Source organism: Theropithecus gelada, chromosome 13 (genome assembly GCF_003255815.1).
Source record: "Theropithecus gelada isolate Dixy chromosome 13, Tgel_1.0, whole genome shotgun sequence".
NCBI lineage: Eukaryota > Metazoa > Chordata > Mammalia > Primates > Cercopithecidae > Theropithecus > Theropithecus gelada.
The window spans coordinates 63053718-63072750 of NC_037681.1; the positions used below are offsets into that span (position 1 = coordinate 63053718).

The 19033-nt window shown below is 46.2% G+C and overlaps 1 protein-coding gene across 5 annotated transcripts in view; it reads left to right on the forward strand.

Annotated features, from left to right (window-relative positions):
- The first annotated feature begins 510 nt into the window (after nt 1-510).
- MTA3 (metastasis associated 1 family member 3) overlaps nt 511-19033 on the forward strand; it is a 188817-nt gene continuing 170294 nt past the window's right edge. For 3 of the 5 annotated variants that reach the window (XM_025354257.1, XM_025354258.1, XM_025354260.1), the window contains exons 1-3: nt 1366-1631; nt 3284-3351; nt 12072-12165. In XM_025354257.1, the coding sequence (XP_025210042.1) occupies nt 1604-1631; nt 3284-3351; nt 12072-12165 (190 nt within the window). In that variant the 5' untranslated portion in view covers nt 1366-1603. Of the gene's footprint in view, nt 1065-1365; nt 1632-3283; nt 3352-12071; nt 12166-19033 lie in introns of those variants that run through there. The other 2 variants (XM_025354259.1, XM_025354261.1) reach the window with 2 other exon arrangements.

Consider the following 19033-nt stretch of genomic DNA (forward strand, 5'->3'; position numbering starts at 1 on the left):
TGTTATTTGCATAGTGCTCTGTGTTCCCTGGTTTAAAAAGCACTTTCAGATATCATCACAACTGATCCTTACCACACCTGTGAAGGGGGAATTCGCGTTCCCATTTTATAGACGAGGAAACAGGTCATAGAGTCAATGTAATTCAATGGTGCTTTCTTTTTTATTTTTATATTTTGCCTCAGCTACGCATAACTTTTTTTTCATCTCAATACTCTGTGATAAGGGACCATCACAAATGTTATCACCAAACAACCGAAACACAACCTTCTTTTCTGGGGGCACCTCTTAGCCCCGCACAGACGTCAAACCCAGAGTCGACAGCACACAGCTGTGTATCACCAGACATTCCAAACAAGCCACCACACCAAGAAATCCTCTTCGTGTTTATTATGCACCAATGTCTGGGAATACTTTGGAATGGACTGGCTTCTCTAAAGAAAGTTATTTGTGTTCGTTTGGGGGCTAGCCAGCTAAGATTCAACGTTGTTGTTTTTTTTGTTTTGTTTTGTTTCTGTGAGAGTAGGAAGGCCGTGAAAACAGAGGTTGTTTAGAGAATTGGCTTGGGACAATAATCATTTAGAAGCTTTAGGCACATAACCAGCTAAGTGTCCATCCATATCAAGCTGATTGAACAGAATCTCCTCTTTTTGGGGGTGGTGATTGTGAACTGTAGGGCCCTGTTCCCCCATGGACAAAGGAAGCCCCCCACTCCTAAAGGTCCCAGCAGAACAGGCCCTGCATATATAGGGCCTGTCTAGAGCCAGGGCCTCCATCTGGGTGTTGGAGAGTTGGTTCTGCTCAGCCCAGTTTTGGGGTGAACGATGACGCAGTTAGGGTAGCCTAGGAAGGGAGTTTTTCAACCTCTGTCCCCAGCTGGGTCTCTGGCGAGGCGGGAAGCACCCAGGGTCTTCCTGGCCCTAGAGCCTGCAGGCTCCAGGCCGGCCCCTTGGATCTCACCACGAGGAAGGCACCCTGCTGCCTGTACTTATTTGCGTCCAAGAGTTTGCATTGAGATTGGCGCTCGCCTACCAGGTCAGCCCCAGGGGGGTTCCCCAGGGACAGAGGTAGGAAAGGAGGACCTGTCTCGGGGTGGACAGGTGACGGGGTACACTGGGTGGGGCAAGAGGTGCTGGGGAGAGGCTGAGCCCCAGCCCCCACTCTAATTCCCTAACTGCCCCTGGTCCGCATTTGAGCGCAGGCCTCTGCCTCGGCCAGGACCCTGGCTCCAAGGCCCTCCACTTCCAGCGAGGCCCCCCACTCTCCCTCCCACTCTCCCTCCCCTCCCCCTCCCCTCCCCCTCCCCTCCAATTCCCGCTGGTCCCGCAGCGCTCGGGCCTCCCCGGGCCTCCCCCGGCCCGGCCCACTAGGCTTCGCTAGCCTGGCGCTGGGGGCGGGTACCAGCCCCCACCCCTCGGCGTCCCCTCCCCTTCACTTCCCCCTCCCCCTGTCCCCTCCCTTCCCTCCCTTCCCCCCCGTGGCGAGGCAGCAGCGGAGGCGGCGGCGGCAGCGGCGGTCGAGGCTGAGGCTGAGGAGGCGGCGGCGGCGGCGGCGGCGGCGGCGGCGGGCGGGGCTCGGCTCGGGCTCCGCGGGCGGGCGGGCGGACATGGCGGCCAACATGTACCGGGTCGGAGGTAGGCAGGCTCAGCCCGACCCGGCCCGTGTGGGAGCGGGCTCCGGGACCGGGGGGCCGGGGCGAGCGCACGCCAACTGCCGGGAGCCACTGGCGCCGGGGCTGAGGTCGCAGGGGGCCGGGGCGCCGGGGCCCGCAGAGGGGCCAGGACTCCCCACCCCCACCCCACCCCTCCCCCTACGGGGGCTCGCGAGGGGCCGGGGCCACCTTCACCCTCGCACCCCGCCAGGTGTTTAGGGCCAGGCCTCTACTTGGGGGTACGAATTACCAGACATCTCCCTCCACGAAACCCTCATGGTGGTGGGGCCCGTCGAGCCCCCTGAGAAGGTGGCCTTCTCGCGTGGCTTCTAGGCGCTGGAGAGGATGAGGGGACATCCCCTCCCCTGGTTCTTCTCCACTCAGTGGGAGCCTGGGGTGGGGGTGGGGGCGGTGGGGGCCCAGCCAGGGGCCCAGCTGGACAGGCCTGTTTGCGGGCCGGGGCCCTGCACCTCGCCTTCCTCGGCCCCCCTCCTTTCGTTTCTGGTCCAGCCCCCCACGAATGGGGCTTCGTGGGACCTGGGAACCTCAGCCGGAGGTGGGGAGTTGAGCTCTGCCTGGACGTTTGCTCTGCTGCCTGCCTCCTTCCCAGTCTGCGGAAGAGAGAAATAAGGTCAAACAAACTTTCTCCCTACTCACGACGCCCTCCTCCCTCTTTCCTGGTAAAATAATAATTCAGATAAGTGGCGTGTTTGTATGAGAGACTGGCTCTTCCTTCTCCGCTCATTAGCTGAGCTTCTGATGGATTTGGTAGTGGGAATGGCCTGGCTAAATGAGGCCACTTTGCAGAAGACAGCGGCGAAAGAGCCACTAAGATAGACAATAACAATGCAGCTGCCTTTGAGATAAACACACAGTGGGAAGTTTCCAGCGAGCCTATCAGATGAGAGGAAAAGCCACACTTGAAAAATGTTATCTTTTTAGTTGAAAGCCTGCAGCAATTTCTTAATCACAAGACATTAAATGGATCTGGATTAAATATGGTAAAAGGGTAAAAAAGATGGTGATATCACCCCCAGGGCACTTTGCCTCTTATAATTGATCCCCCCTGACCCGCTTTTTTCCTCATCTTCCCAGGTAGAGCTGTGGAAAAGTTTGTTAGTGTTCTTCCTCTTACCTGTTCTGCTCATCTGATTTTTTTTTTTTTTTTTTAAGTAGCGATTGAAATGTAGGTTGGACTGTGAAGCCTTTCTCCATGCTCTGAATGTGTCTTAGGTCAATAGTTTTATGTGAGAAGCAGCCTCCAGGGCAAATTGTATTGGAGGAAAAAGATGTGGAAGTAGTTATAGTACAGAGAACACATGTTTAGTGTGCCCTGACTACCCAGTGATAAGAGGTGTCTTTTTTGTTTATTATTAAAGAAATGACATATTGGGACAGAAGTCTAGGAGAAACTGATGAAACATTAATTGAAATGAAAATGCCAAGAAAATAAAGGTCGGTGAATAGTAGGCACATGAGAGAATATATTAAGGCTGCATTATTATGTTTGCTTTTACCAGTGAATGAATTATGAGCTTAATTTCAAATGTGAATTGCCTAACATAAAAAGTCTTGGATTGACAAATCTGAACTTTCTGTTGAAAATATTAAGTTCTGTACTTCCTTTAATTACAGATTATGTCTACTTTGAGAATTCCTCCAGCAACCCATACCTAATAAGAAGGATAGAAGAACTCAACAAGGTATATACACTGAGTGTTCTTAATTTTAATTTAAAAAATATTTATTTTCCCTTGACGGGTAATTAGGTAAAGGGTGGCCTGGTGCGGAGGCTCATGCCTGCAATCCCAGTAAATTGGGAGGCCTGGTGGGTGGATAACTTGAGCCCAGGAGTTTGAGACCAGCCTGTGCAACACAGTGAGACCCCATCTCTATTTTTTTTTTCAATTAATATAAAAAATAAAAATAGGGCCGGGCACGGTGGCTCATGCCTGTAATCTCAGCACTTTGGGAGGCCGAGGTGGTAGGATCACCGGAGGTCGGGAGTTCGAGAACAGCCTGACCAACATGGAGAAACCCCGTCTCTGCTAAAAATACAAAAAAATTAGCCGGGCATGGTGGCACACGCCTATAATCCCAGCCACTTGGGAGGCTGAGGCAGGAGAATCGCTTGAACCCAGGAGGCGGAGGTTGTGGTAAGCCAAGATCGTACCATTGCACTCGAGCCTGGGCAACGAGTGAAATTCCGTCTCAAAAAAAAAAATAATAATAATAAATAAAAATGAATGGGGTAAAGGGCATAAGAGATGGTTTTACTTTCAGTCCCAGACTCTTTGAAAGTTGAGATTTTAGGCCGGGCATGGTGGCTAACGCCTGTAATCCCAGCAATTTGGGAGGCCAAGGCAGGTGGATCACTTGAGGTCAGGAGTTCAAGACCAGCCTGGCCAACATGGTGAAACCCCGTTTCTACCAAAAAAGTACAAAAAAATTAGCTAGGCATGATGGCATGCACCTGTAATCCCAGCTACTCAGGAGGCTGAGGCAGGAGAATCGCTTGGACCTGGGAGGCAGAGGTTGCAGTAAGCTGAGATCACCCCATTGCACTCCAGCCTGGGTGACAGAGCAAAACACTGTCTCCAAAAAAAAAAAAAAGAAAGTTGAGATTTTAGAGAGTTATGCAGGATTCTGAATTCCGAATATTCTTTTGCCTTTTAGTTACTGAATATTTAAAAGTCTGCAGATATTTTCAAATTGCTTGAAAGAGCAGTTCACTTATGTAACTCAGACCCTTTTTATGTTTAGAGTCATAATGTGTATTTTTCCCTTTTTAGTGAATTAATATTTTCCTCTTCCAGGTTGAGAAAGAGGAAGCTAGGGAACATAATATTGAAAGGAATTGGCTGGGCAGGTGCAGTGGCTCACACCTGTAATCCCAGCCACTTTGAGAGGCCGAGGTGGGTGGATCACCTGAGGTCAGGAGTTCGAGACCAGCCTGACCAACTTGGAGAAACCCCATCTCTACTAAAAATACAAAATTAGCCTAGTGTGTTGGTGCCTGCCTATAATCCCAGCTACTCGGGAGGCTGAGGCAGGAGAATTGCTTGAACCTGGGAGGTGTAGGTTGTGGTAAGCCAAGATCACATCATTGCCCTCCAGCCTGGGCAACAAGAGTGAAACTCCTTAAAAAAAAAAATTTTTTTTGAAGGGAATTTGTAAAATTCTGGACTAGGCTAAATTGTCTGTGGTAGCTCACACCTGTAATCCCAACATTTTGGAAAGCTGAGACCTCAGGATCCTTTGAGTCCAGGAGTTCAAGACTTGCCTGAGTAACACAAGGAAACCCTATCTCTACCAAAAAAAATAGCCGGGTATGATGGCACATGCCTGTAGTCCCAGTTACTTGGGAGGCTGAGGAAGATTGCTTGGGCCCAGGAGGTCAAGGCTGCAGTGAGCTGTGATTGCATCACTGCGTTCCAGCCTGGGTAACAGAGACTTTGTCTCAAAAAAAAGAATATGGTTTTGGTATAATAAATATAAAGTAGCTTTGTACCTTTGGCCCAGTTAAAATGTTTACATTAAGGTTTGTCCGTGATCGTAGATTATTAGGAAAACAGAAGCCTTATGATTGCAGGAGAAGAACCTTTTTTTCGTTTTGTTTTGTTTTTTGAAATGGAGTTTTCACTCTTGTAGCCCAGATTGGAGTGCAATGGCGCAATCTTAGCTCACTGCAACCTCTTCCTCTCAGGTTCAAATGATTCTCCTGTCTCAGCCTCCCAAGTAGCTGGGGTTACAGGCATGCACTAGCACACCTGGCTATTTTTTGTGTGTGTGTTTATTAGAGACAGGGTTTTACTGTGTTGGTTGGGCTTGCCTTGAACTCCTTACCTCAGGTAATCCACCCACCCCAGCCTCCCAAAGTGCTGGGATTACAGGTGTGAGCCACTGCGCCTGACCATATAATGGAGGCACCAGAAAGCAGTCGTAAGCTACATGGACCATAGATTTTCTAATGATGCTTTGTTTTCCTTCAGACTGCTTTGAGGGTTGTGTGGCTTATGAGATTTCATAGTGTTAAAATCTTTGAGTCTGTCTAGCTAATACCTTTCCCTCAAAATGCCATCTGGTTACTTGTTCAGTTTTGTCCTGGGAAGGCAAGCCTGACCTAGGATGTTCCTACTTTAAAGAGCCTTGAGACCTTGGTTTGTTTTGGGAATATCCCAGGGAATTTGCATTATTTTTATTTTATTCCAGAGACAGGGAGACAGGGTCTGACTCTGTCATCCAGGCTGGAGTTCAGTGGTATGATTATAGCTCGCTGTAACCTTGAACTCCTGGACTCAAAGCAGTCCTCCTGCCTCAGCCTCCCAAGTTCCTGAGTTTACAGGCATACTCCACCATGTCCGGCTAATTTTTAGCAGAGATGGGATTTCTCCATGTTGATCAGGCTGGTCTCTAACTCCCGACCTCAGGTGATCCACCGCCTTGGCCTCCCAAAGTGCTGGGTTACAGGCATGAGCTACTGTGCCCGGCTTCCTTTTCTCAAAATGACTGTGCTACTGCATTTGCCTGTGTTAGTTGTCACCCAGGCTGGAGTGCAGTAGCATAGATCCCAGCTTACTGCAACCTCCTCCTCCCGGGTTCAAGTGATCTCCCTCAGCCTCCCAAGTAGCTGGGATTACAGGCGCCCGCCACCAGGCCCAGCTAATTTTTTTGTGTTTTAGTGAAGACAGGGTTTCACCATGTTGGCCAAGCTGGTCTCGAACTCCTGACGTCAAGTGATCCACCCACCTTGGCCTCCCAAAGTGCTGGGATTACAGGTGTGAACCACCACACCCAGCCTAATTTTTAAATTTTTTGTAGAGATGGCGTCTCACTGTGTTGCCCAGGCTGATCTAGAACTCCTGTCCTCAAGCAGACCCCCATCTTGGTCTCTGAAAGCACTGAGAGATTTTACATTAAAAAAAAAAAATTTAGTCTTTGAGACCACCAAATGAAGAGAATGGCCTCAAGTTTAGATCAGTCTGTGGGTGGGAACTGTTGGCATGTGATTCTGATCTTTTATGTTCTTGATGTAAGGTATAAGAATTGAGGCAACTCGGCCGGGCGCGGTGGCTCAAGCCTGTAATCCCAGCACTTTGGGAGGCCGAGACGGGCGGATCACGAGGTCAGGAGATCGAGACCATCCTGGCTAACATGGTGAAACCCCGTCTCTACTAAAAATTACAAAAAACTAGCCGGGCGAGGTGGCGGGTGCCTGTAGTCCCAGCTACTCGGGAGGCTGAGGCAGGAGAATGGCATGAACTCGGGAGGCGGAGCTTGCAGTGAGCTGAGATCTGGCCACTGCAGTCCAGCCTGGGTGACAGAGCAAGACTCCGTCTCAAAAAAAAAAAAAAAAAGAATTGAGGCAACTCCAAACTATTTACTGTATCAGTTTAATTAGAAAGTTAATTAGATTGAGGCCGGGCGCGGTGGCTCAAGCCTGTAATCCCAGCACTTTGGGAGGCCGAGACGGGCGGATCACGAGGTCAGGAGATCGAGACCATCCTGGCTAACACGGTGAAACCCCGTCTCTACTAAAAAAAATACAAAAAACTAGCTGGGCGATGTGGCGGGCGCCTGTAGTCCCAGCTACTCGGGAGGCTGAGGCCGGAGAATGGCGTGAACCCGGGAGGCGGAGCTTGCAGTGAGCTGAGATCCGGCCACTGCACTCCAGCCTGGGCGACAGAGCGAGACTCCGTCTCAAAAAAAAAAAAAAAAAGAAAGTTAATTAGATTGAAATAGAAATCTTGACCTATGAGACCCTGTATTCTTTGGCGGTCACTGCCCCTCTCTGACCTCCACTTTTGCTGAAAGCAGATGGGAGCTCTGCCTTGCTTACTTGGCACAAAGTACAGTGGGCTCTTGGTTGTTTCTCCCTGCAACCACCTTAGGAGGACCATTTATTTGTATCCACCCTACCCCTCACCCCTTGCTCTTTTTTCCATATCATTTATCACCTCCAAATATACTTACTGTGTTTGTTTTCATTACCTGTCTTCCTAGAGTGTCAGCTGTAGTGATCTTCTCTGTTTTGTCCAGTTATGCATTCTGAATGCCTTAGAATAGTTGTTGGCACATAGTTAAAGGCATTCACTAAATACTTGTTGAATTAATTAATTTCTGAAATGTCTGATGTTAATGCTTATACATACATAGCTTTATTATTTACCAACTGCTTCAGTTCATTCATTTTACAAGTAATTTTGAGGACCTTCTACCAGCCAGGTACTTTTAGACAGTGAGAATGCAAGGATGATAAACAGGTCTAGTGCAGACAGACATCAACCATATAGTCCCACAAGTAAAAGTAAAATTGCAGCTGTGCTAAGTTTAGAAATGTCACAGCATGGTGCCCTGGAAACCTAACCTGGGATTCACATTTGTTACCCTTTTGAGCCTCACATAACCTTACACCTTAAGGTACCTAGATCATGCGTTGTTGTCTTGAGGCACACAGTAGCTAAATGATTGGGTTGCACATCTAGGTGAACATGGATTATTTCACACTCCTTTATCATTTCATTGCCATTTACTTCCAAAATGCCCCCGTCCTCCATCCTCATCTCCTCCCTCCCCCTACCTGTTGTCAGCACAGAGTCATCCATGTAATAGCGAGTCTCTGGGGCTGGGGGATGACTGTGTTGTGAGAGATGGGATTCTTTGTAATTTCACAAAATGGTAGTTTGAATGGCTAATTGAAATATTTACATAGGATCTTTATTTCTGAAGGGATGTGAAAAAGATATCTTATTTTAGGTAATTCATTAAGCAAATACTATTGAGTACCTGTTATGTACCGGCCACTATGCTAGGCTCAGAGGTAGAACTGTGAACAAGATGGACATGGTCTCTACCCATACATGGTCTACATTCTCATGAGGGAGACACCCGGAAAGACAAGTTGACGGGCATAAAGAAAACAGTAATAGTAATGCATTGTGTTAACTTGCAAGAAGGCAAGTGCCTTGACATAGAGAATGACAGGTCATTTCCTTTAGGTAGGGTAGGAGAGGACATTGAAGTTGAGGCCTAAAGGATGAGGAAGAGGGAACCATGGCAAGAGAAGCCAAAGGAGTATTCTAGATAAAGGCCCTGGGAAGATCAGAGGTGAAATTGGCTAGGTATGGAAAGTTAAAACATGATGGGAAAATCCAAGTAATGATTTAAAAACACTTGAAGACAGGCATGGTGGCTCAGGCCTGTAGTCCCAGCTGCTCAAGAGGCTGAGGCAGGAGGATTGCTTGAGACTGGGGGTTTGAGACCAGCCTGTGCAACATAACAAGACCCCCCATCTCTTAAAAAAACCAAAACAAGGCAGGATGCGGTGGCTCACGCCTGTAATCCCAGGACTTTTGGAGGCTGAGGTGGGTGGATCACCTGAGAGGAGTTTGAGACCAGCCTGGCCAATGTGGTGAAACCCTGTCTCTACTAAAAATACAAAATTAGCTGGGCGTGGTGGCACATGCCTGTAATCCCAGCTACTTGGGAGGCTGAGGCAGGAGAATTGCTTGAACCCAAGAGGCGGAAGTTGCAGTGAGCTGAGATCGCGCCATTGCACTGCAGCCTGGGCAACAGAGCGAAACTCCCTCTCAACAAACAAAAAAACCACAACAAAACCACCTCTGAACTGAAAATACTTACTCTGTTCTGATTGATAAGCTAGGAAAAAAAGGCTACTTGGGAGGCTGAGGCAGGAGGATCGCTTGAACCAGGGAGTTGGAAGTTGCAGTGAGCCGAGATCACGCCACTGCACTCCAGCCTGGCAACAGAACGAGACTCCATCTAAAAAAAATATATATATATGTATGTAAATGAACTCTTAATTGCTGTAATGCACTTAGTCTCAAACCTTGTACTTATTTCATTAAATGCCATTAACAGTTGCAGACTGGCACTGGGCTGTAGACCCATGAGTAACCATGCTTCAGAAGAGTGCTGGAGAGGGTGTGTTTGTAGAGGCAAAGAGGAATATGGTAGCCATAAGCTACCTAGTAGCCAAGTGAGTGCATGGTCAAGAAGAGACTATTTATGGCCGGGGCAGTGGCTCACGCCTGTAATCCCAGCACTTTAGGAGGCTGAGGCGAGTGGATCACGAGGTCAGGAGATCAAGACCATCCTGGCTAACACGGTGAAACCTCGTCTCTACTAAAAATACAAAAAATTAGCCGGGCATGGTGGCGGGCGCCTATACTCCTAGCTACTCAGGAGGCTGAGGCAGGAGAATGGCGTGAACCCGGGAGGCGGAGCTGGCAGTGAGCCGAGATCGCGCCACTGCACTTCAGCCTGGGTGACAGAGCAAGACTCCGTCTCAAAAAAAAAAAAAAGAAGAGACTATTTATTTTGAACTATGCTCCCCGCCCCCTAAGCAAGTTTAAATTATAATTTAATTAGCTTTGTATAGCATCCCTATTGGAGGAACTCACTAGTGAGGCAGAAAAAAATATGCCTTGAAACTGTTGATTTGGATTTTTTATTTTATTTTTTTGAGGTGGAGTGTCACTCTGTCACCCATGCTGGAGTGCAATGGCGTGGTCTTGGCTCACTGCAACCTCCACTTCCCAGGTTCAAGCAATTCTTCTGCCTCAGCCTCCTGAGTAGCTGGGACTACAGGTGTGTGCCACCACACCTGGCTAATTTTTGTATTTTTAGTAGAGACGGGGTTTTACTATGTTGGCCAGGCTGGTCTAGAACTCCTGACCTCGTGATCCCCCTGCCTTGGCCTCCCAAAGTGTTGGGATTACAGGCATAAGCCACCGCGCCCAGCCTGGATTTTTAATGTCTCAAGAAGAGACAAAAATCACATTGAAAATCCAAAGCAACAGTTTCAAGGCATATCTCAAAAAGACAAAATCTCAAGAAGACAGAAATGACTAAGAGCTTATATTTGAAGTCACTGATAGATTTTATTTTATTTACATGGAAATCCTGGCCTGTTCATTTAGCAGACTGCTGGATCATTATTTCTGGAGAATGTATTTGATCACAGTATTATGAAATATAGAAGCACTTTGGTTAGAAATTTAATATGATTTCAATTTTAAGGGGCACTGTTTCCACAGGACTATTTTTTAATCTGAAATACTGCTGCTGAGCTTCATAAAATTGACACATTTACTGCAGAACTTATATATTCTTCTTTCTATTTGAGTATATCTGTAAGACCAGATAAATTTCTGAAAATTTGTTCTCACATTTATTTGAAAATGGAAATCACAATAGCATTTTATTATAATCTGTGTGTTTTTACAGGGAACTTTGTAATGAATGATTGACCTTCTTGAGAGCTCTCAGAATTCTAGAGAATAGGAGAGCAGGAGCCTGGGCCCCAGCTGCAGTAAATGACAGCATAACTGAATTTTTTTTGACGCCATCATACTTTGGAAGAACCTAACTGAATATTGATTGCATTGTAGACTAGCCAAAAAGAAATGAGAGTTTCAGTGTTCATAACTCAAGGTTTTTAATATGTTTAGTTGTGGAGGTAAACTAAGTACTGCTTTAGAATATTGACTCTTAAGAGATTCGGGCCGGGCGCGGTGGCTCAAGCCTGTAATCCCAGCACTTTGGGAGGCCGAGACGGGCGAATCACAAGGTCAGGAGATCGAGACCATCCTGGCTAACCCGGTGAAACCCCGTCTCTACTAAAAAGTACAAAAAACCAGCCGGGCGAGGTGGCGGGCGCCTGTAGTTCCAGCTACTCGGGAGGCTGAGGCAGGAGAATGGCGTAAACCCGGGAGGCGGAGCTTGTAGTGAGCTGAGATCTGGCCACTGCACTCCAGCCTGGGCGACAGAGCGAGACTCCGTCTCAAAAAAAAAAAAAAAAAAAAAAAAAGATTCGTAGACTTCCTTGGGCTAGAGAATGCCTTTCCAGGTCACCTGGTCTATTCGGTATTATGGCTGCTTCCCACCTGCAGAGCTTCACTGTCCATGGAACATGGGATACTTAGGGGAGGGCTTGGTGATTTTACACTTAGCTTGTGCTTTCTGGGAATGGGTTTGGACAAGGTATGTTTATATGACTGAAATAAATTATTTCCGTCAGTTGTGGCTTTAAAAACTGGGGGGATTAGTTTTTTCTTTCTTTTTTTTTTTTAAGGCTAGTTAATTGAAGCAGTGGGGGGGATTAGTTTCTTAAAGCTAATCAGTGTTAACTGTGTCTGGCTTTAATCATTAAAGGGTCTAATCAGTTTAGTTTAGTTAATGCCAGTATTATTATATGTTTGACATTCCAGTTGTGCTTGGAAGCAGAACAAATGTTGCTCATCCTTATTTGAATTTTTTAGCTCTGTGGTTATCCTGCAGTTGTAGTTGGCACCAGTATTAATGAGCACGATCATATAATTGTGCTGTATCTTGTTTTGTTTTATAAATTATTTGACTCTAATATTCAGTACAAATGACTTTTATTTTTCTTATCTCTTAGACTGCAAGTGGCAACGTGGAAGCAAAAGTAGTATGCTTTTATAGACGACGTGATATTTCCAACACGCTTATAATGCTCGCAGATAAGCATGCTAGTAAGTTGTTTTTGTCTGATTAAAAAAATGTTTAAGTCTTGTGTTTTTCATAATGAGGTGCAGACATGCTTTTTCTTACCTGAAGCCTTTTGCTTGTCCATTTATCTTCCTTGTAGTTTTGATGGGAGTAAAATAAGTGATACTAACTGAAACCAAACACTGGTGTTTGGTTTTAGTGTATATATGTGTGTCATTTTGTATGTGTGTGTGTGTGTGTATGTGTGTATGTATATAACTTTTTTTTTTTTGGAGACAAAGTTTGCTTTGCCACCCAGGCTGGAGTGCAGTGGTGTGATCATGGCTCACTGCAGCCTCAAAATCACGGGCTCAAGTGAGCCTCCTGCCTCATCCTTGCAAAGTGCTGGGATTATAGGTGTGAGCTATCAGGCCTGGCCTAGTATATAGTTTTTTAGGTTGCATCACATTTATTAATTGGTGAAAATGTTGACATAGAAACCTTTGTAAACAGGCTTTAGCAAATGATCTGGGCAGTGTCTTGCCATCTCCTGTTTTCAGTGGTGGATTTTTCTTTTGAATAGAGATGGAGTCTTGCTATGTTGCCCAGGCTGGTCTTGAACTCTAGGCCTCAAGTAATCTCTCACCTTGGCCTCTCAGAGTGCTGGGATTACATGCATGAACTGCTGGGCCTGGCCCACTGGTGGTTTTGTAAGGATACAGATAGGAGGAAATTTTTTTTTTTTTTTTTTTTTTTTTTTTTTGAGACGGAGTCTCGCTCTGTCGCCCAGGCTGGAGTGCGGTGGCGCGATCTCGGCTCACTGCAAGCTCCACCTCCCGGGTTCACGCCATTCTCCCGCCTCAGCCTCCGAGTAGCTGGGACTACAGGCGCCCGCCACCACGCCCGGCTAGTTTTTTGTATTTTTAGTAGAGACGGGGTTTCACCATGTTAGCCAGGATGGTCTCGATCTCCTGACCTCGTGATCCACCCGCCTCGGCCTCCCAAAGTGCTGGGATTACAGGCTTGAGCCACCGCGCCCGGCCTTAGGAGGAAATTTATACTTCACTGTTCTGGAGGATGTTTTCTCTCCGCTAAAATAGCTGAATAATACTTAGGTTTTTTGGCGAGGGAACTAGGTCTTGCTCTGTTGCCCAGGCTGGAAAGTGCAGTGGCACAATCATGGCTCACTGCAGCCTCGACCTCCCAGGCTTAAGCAATACCCCCACCTCAGCCTCCAGAGTAGCTGGGTCCACAGGTGTGTACCACAACACCAGGCTAATTAAAAAAAAAACACGTGTTACAGAGATAGTCTCCCTATGTTTCTCAGGCTGGTCTGGAACTCTTGGGCTCAAGTGATCCTCTTGCCTTGGCTTTCCAAAGTGCTGGGATTATTGGTGTGAGCTACCATGCCCAGCCAGATTTTTTTTTCCCCCATCTTTTAAGTTCAGGGGTACATGTGCAGGATGTGCAGGTTTCATTATTTTATTTATTAATTTTATTTATTATTTATTTTGAGACGGAGTCTCGCTCTGTCGCCCAGGCTGGAGTGCAGTGGCACTATCTCGGCTTACTGCAGCCTCTGTCTCCCGGGTTCAAGTGATTTTCCTGCCTCAGCCTCCCAAGTAGCTGGGATTACTGGCTGATTTATGTATTTTTAGCAGAGACAGGGTTTCACCACATTGGCCAGGGTGGTCTCGAATTCCTGATCTCAGGTGATCTACCTGCCTTGGCCTCCCAAAGTGCTGGGATTATAGACATGAGCCACCACTCCTGGCCTATTATTTTGATTATTATTATTATTTTTTGAGACGGAGTTTCACTCTTGTTGCCCAGGCTGGAGTGCAATGGCGTGATCTAGGCTCACCACAACCTCCACCTCCCGGGTTCAGGCGATTCTCCTGCCTTAGCCTCCCTAGTAGCTGGGATTACAGGCATGTGCCACCATGCCTGGCTAATTTTGTATTTTTAGTGAGGTGAGGTTTCTCCATGTTGGTCAGGCTAGTCTTGAACTCCCGACCTCAGGGGATCCGCCCACCTTGGCCTCCCAAAGTGCTGGGATTACAGGCATGAGCCACCACGCCCGACCTTAAGTTTAAAGAAAATTTTAGCCAGTTTGAATTTTGAAAAGAACAATAAACACACTGAAGTGATTTAAATTTCAAGACAGAAAGTACATTATGTTGAAGGCTATTTTTTTTCTCTACAAAAATGTAGTGAGACTCTAGGAACTTATGTAGGTGGATTTTGCAGTTTGATACTTTGTTTCTTTTTCTATTTTTTTTTTTTTTTTTTTGAGATGGAGTCTGGCTCTGTCACCCAGGCTGGAGTGCAATGACATGATCTCTGCTCATTGTAACCTCTGCTTCCCAGCTTCAAGTGATTCTCCTGCCTCAGCCTCCCAAGTAGCTGGTATTATAGGCGTGCACCACCAAGTCCCGCTAATTTTTGTATTTTTAGTGGAGACGGGGTTTCACCATGTTGGCCAGGCTGGTGTTGAACTCCTGACCTCAAGTGATCCGCTCACCTTGGGAGTGCTGGGATTACAGTTGTGAGCCACCGCACCCGGCCAGTTTGATGCTTTGATTTATAATCACTATGGTCTTGAGGACCCTGAAGCTTTTGAAATGTTCTGGTATGGGTATAAGGAAGGCTGCTATTTGCAAAGGTTTGTTCTGAGTTTGCTTGAGGGTCGTTGCCCCACTGTGTTGTAGATTTAGCCAGGCAAGTTAGTTGTCTCATAAGTTAAATTCTTACTGTATTTTCTCCTGTAGTTCATAGTGTTTTTCTGTTTCTGTATAGAAAGTGTTCATTATTTCAATTAATTGCTGACATGTAAAAGAAAAAAGTGTTCATTATGATATGAGTTCTGTCATGTTTACAAATTATATATTCAACATATCAGGGCTTCACATTTGCTACTGATAATGAGAACAAAATATTGCTTTAAAAGCACCAGGCTCCTAGCCTCAAGGGATCCTCACAAAGTGCTGGGATTACAGGTGTGAGTCACCATGGCTGGTCCCAAATTGCTTTTTTTTGTCCCCCTTTATGCTTTTTTTTTTTTTTTTTTTGGAGACAGGGTCTGGCTCTGTTGCCCAGGCTGGAGTGTAGTGGCAGGATCATAGCTCACAGCAGCCTTGACTCAAGCCTTGGCACAAAGGATCTTCCTGCCTCAGCCTTTAGAGTAGCTGGGAGTACAGGTGCATCCCACCATGCCTAGCTAATTAAAAAACATTTTTTTGGTAGAAATGGGGTCTTGTTATGTTGCCAGGGTAGGTCTCAAACTCTTGGCCTCAAGCAATCCTCCCATCTCGGCCTCCCAAAATGTTGAGATTACAGGTGTGAGGCACCACATCCAACCAGCAACAACCTTAGAACCTAGATTATGAGCATGATTAAATCCAAAGTATATGAATATAAATGAGATTTAAAAAAATATTTCATTTTATTATCTATTTATTTATTTATTTAGAGACCTCTAGAGTTTCACTCTTGTTGCCCAGGCTGGAATGGAATGGCATGATCTCAGCTCACTGCAACTTCCACCTCCCATGTTCAAGCAGTTCTCCTGCCTCAGCCTCCCAAGTAGCTGGGATTTACTTTCAAAGGCAACTATATATCTAGGAATGGTGGAGTTAGATGTATCTTACTGTATTTCTGTCGTATTGACTAAAACATCAGGTGCAGAAAGCACATAAAGTTGTCTGAAGAGTTCATGTTTTATGAGTTTTTTAGGGAGGGTTAATGGAGAAAGTGTTATTAGAATGAGTTCAAAACTGGAGTCCTGAGTGTGGATGCCACTTAATTTTCCTGAACTTTAGTTTTTCCATTTAAAAAACTTCTGATTATGGACTCTTTTTTTATTTTTTGAGATAGAGAGTCTCACTCTGTTGCCCAGACTGGAGTGCAGTGGCACAATCTTGTCTCACTGCAGCCTCCCTGGTTCAAGCAATTCTGATACCTCAGCCTCCCAGGTAGCTGAGAGTACAGGCGCATGCCACCACGCCTGGCTAATTTTTGTATTTTTAGTAGAGATGGGGTTTTACCATGTTGGCCAGGCTGGTCTCCAACTCCTGGGCTCTCAAGTGATCCTCCTGCCTTGTACTCCCAAAGTGCTGTGAGAGCCACTGCGCCTGGCCATTATGGACTCTTTTTCTTTTTTTTTATTTTTTGAGACGGAGTTTCTCTCTTGTTGCCCAGGCTGGAGTGCAGTGGCACGTGATCTCGGCTTACCGTTACCTCTACTTCCCAGGTTCAAGCGATTCTCCTGCCTGAGCCTCCTGAGTAGCTAGAAGTACAGGCATGCGCCACCACGCCTGACTAATTTTGTAGTTTTAGTAGAGACGGGGTTTCTCCATATTGGTCAGGCTGATCTCGAACTCCCGACCTCAGGTAGTCTGCCCACCTCTGCCTCCCAAAGTGCTGGATTACAGGTGTGAGCCACTGCGCCTGGCTTACAGACTCTAAAAAAAAAACCAAACTTATTATTACAGAAAACTTTCATCATGTACAAGCAGAGAAGAATACAATATGCCTGGTGTTTCCATCACTGTGTATTAACAGTGATCCATACATGATCAATTTTTATTCATCTAGACCCCTACTCGCTAGCCCATTGTTTTGAAGCACATCAAAGAAGCTTTACCTTTTTATCTGTAAATATTTCAGTACTTCCTTCTAAAAGGTCATAACGTCTTTCAGTCTTAAAGTGTCCAAGTGTGTAAGGAACTCTCATGCCGTTTACTCAGATTCAACAGTTGTTAACATTTTGCCCTGTTGGCTTTATCATGCTATATATAATGCAAACATACATATATTATTTTCTGAACCATTTAAGAGTAAGTTAGCGACTTCAGTGTATTTTTTTTTTTTTTTTTTTTTGAGATGGAGTCTAGCTCTGTTGCCCATAGTTGAATAAAAAATTACGTAAACCCAACACTTTGGGAGGGTGAGGCAGGATGATTACATGAACCCAGCAATTAGATACCAGCCTGGACAGCACAGGAAGATCCCATTTCAACAACAACAAAAAGAAAAGATTAGTTGTGTGTGATAGCACACAGCTCTGGTCCCAGCTACTCAGGAGACTGAGGCAGGAGGATTGCTTGAGCCCAGGAGATTGAGGCTGCAGTGAGCTGTGTTCACACCACTGCACTCCACCCTGGGTGACAAAGGGAGACCCTTTCTCTTGGTGGGGAAAAATGGATTAAGAGACCTAGAAAATAAGTCCAGAAGCCATAAGTTTTTTTTTTTTTTTTTTTTTTTTTTGAGACGGAGTCTCGCTGTTGCCCAGGCTTGAGTGGCTCACTGCAATCTCCACCTCCTGGGTTAAAGGAATTCTCCTGTCTCAGCCTCCCGAGTAGCTGGGATTATAGGTGTGCACCACCATGCCTGGCTAATTTTTGTATTTTTAGTAGAGATTGGGTTTTGCCATGTTGGCCAGGCTGGTCTCGACCTCAGGTGATCTGCTCTCCTTGGCTTCCCAAAGTGCTGGGATTACAGGTGTGAGCCACCATGCCCAGCCTCATAAGAGTTAAGATATAAAAATAAATGGTGTCAGTTCAGAGCCAAAAATAAGAAACAAAAAAATGAGAAAAGGGGAGATTATTAAAAATAAAAACATTGTAAGTTGAGTTTAGTAACAATATGAAAGACCAAATGAAGATTCTTTTTTTCTTTCTTTTTGAGACAGAGTTTCACTCTGTCACCTAGGCTGGAGTGCAGTGATGCAGTCTCGGCTCCCTGCAACCTCCGCCTTGTGGGTTCAAGTGATTCGCCTGCCTCAGCCTTCTGAGCAGCTGGAACAACAGGTGCACGCCACCACTCTTGGCTAATTTTTGTATTTTTGTAGAGACTGGGTTTTGCCGTGTTGGCCAGCATGGTCTCAAACTTCTCACCTCAAGTGATCCACCTGCCTTGGCCTCCCAAAATGCTCGGATTAGAGGCATGAGCCACTTTGCATGGCCCCATCCTGTATTTTATTTTATTTATTTAGTTATATATAATTACAGTTCAACCTACAGAGGAGAGTGAGATAGGAGAATCACTTGAGTCCAGTATTTCAAGGTTGGAATGAGCTATGACTGAGCAATTGCATTCCAGCCTGGGCAATAGAGTGACACCTGTGTCTCTTAAAAAAAAAAAATTACAAACGATGAATAACTTCCTGACAAATAAAAAGAAAATTTAGGGCTGGGCGCAGTGGCTCACGCCTCTAATCCCGGCACTTTGGGAGCCGAGGTGGGTGGATCACTTGAGGTCAGGAGTTCAAGACCAGCCTGACCAACATGGTGAAACCCTGTCTTTATTAAGAATACAAAATTAGATGGGCATGGTGGCACACACCTGTAATCCCAGCTGCTTGGGAGGCTGAGGCAGAATTGCTTGAACCCAGGAGGTGGAGGTTGTAGTGAGCTGAGATCGTACCATTGCACTCCAGCCTGGGCAACAGGAGCGAAACTCCGTCTCAAAAAAAAAAAAAAAAAAAAGAAAAGAAAGAAAATTTAGGCCGGGGACAGTGGCTCACGCCTGTAATCCAAGCACTTTTGGAGGCCAAGGCAGGAGGACCACTTGAGTCCAGGAGTTGGAGACTAGCCTGGGCAACACAGCAAGACCTCATATCTAAAAGCAAGAAAAAAAAAAGAAATTTCAAAAAACCGGTACAAGGAAGGAAAACACACACACACACACACACACAGAGATCATTGGTTGGGCATGGTGGCTCCTAGCACTTTGGGGGGCCGAGGCAGGTAGATCACTTGAGGCCAGGACCAACATGGCAAAAACCCATCTCTAGGAAAAATACAAAAATTGGCTGGGCACGGTGGCTCATGCCGGTAATCCCAGCACTTTGGGAGACTGAGGCAGGCGGATCACGAGGTCAGAAGTTCGAGACCATCCTGGCCAACATGG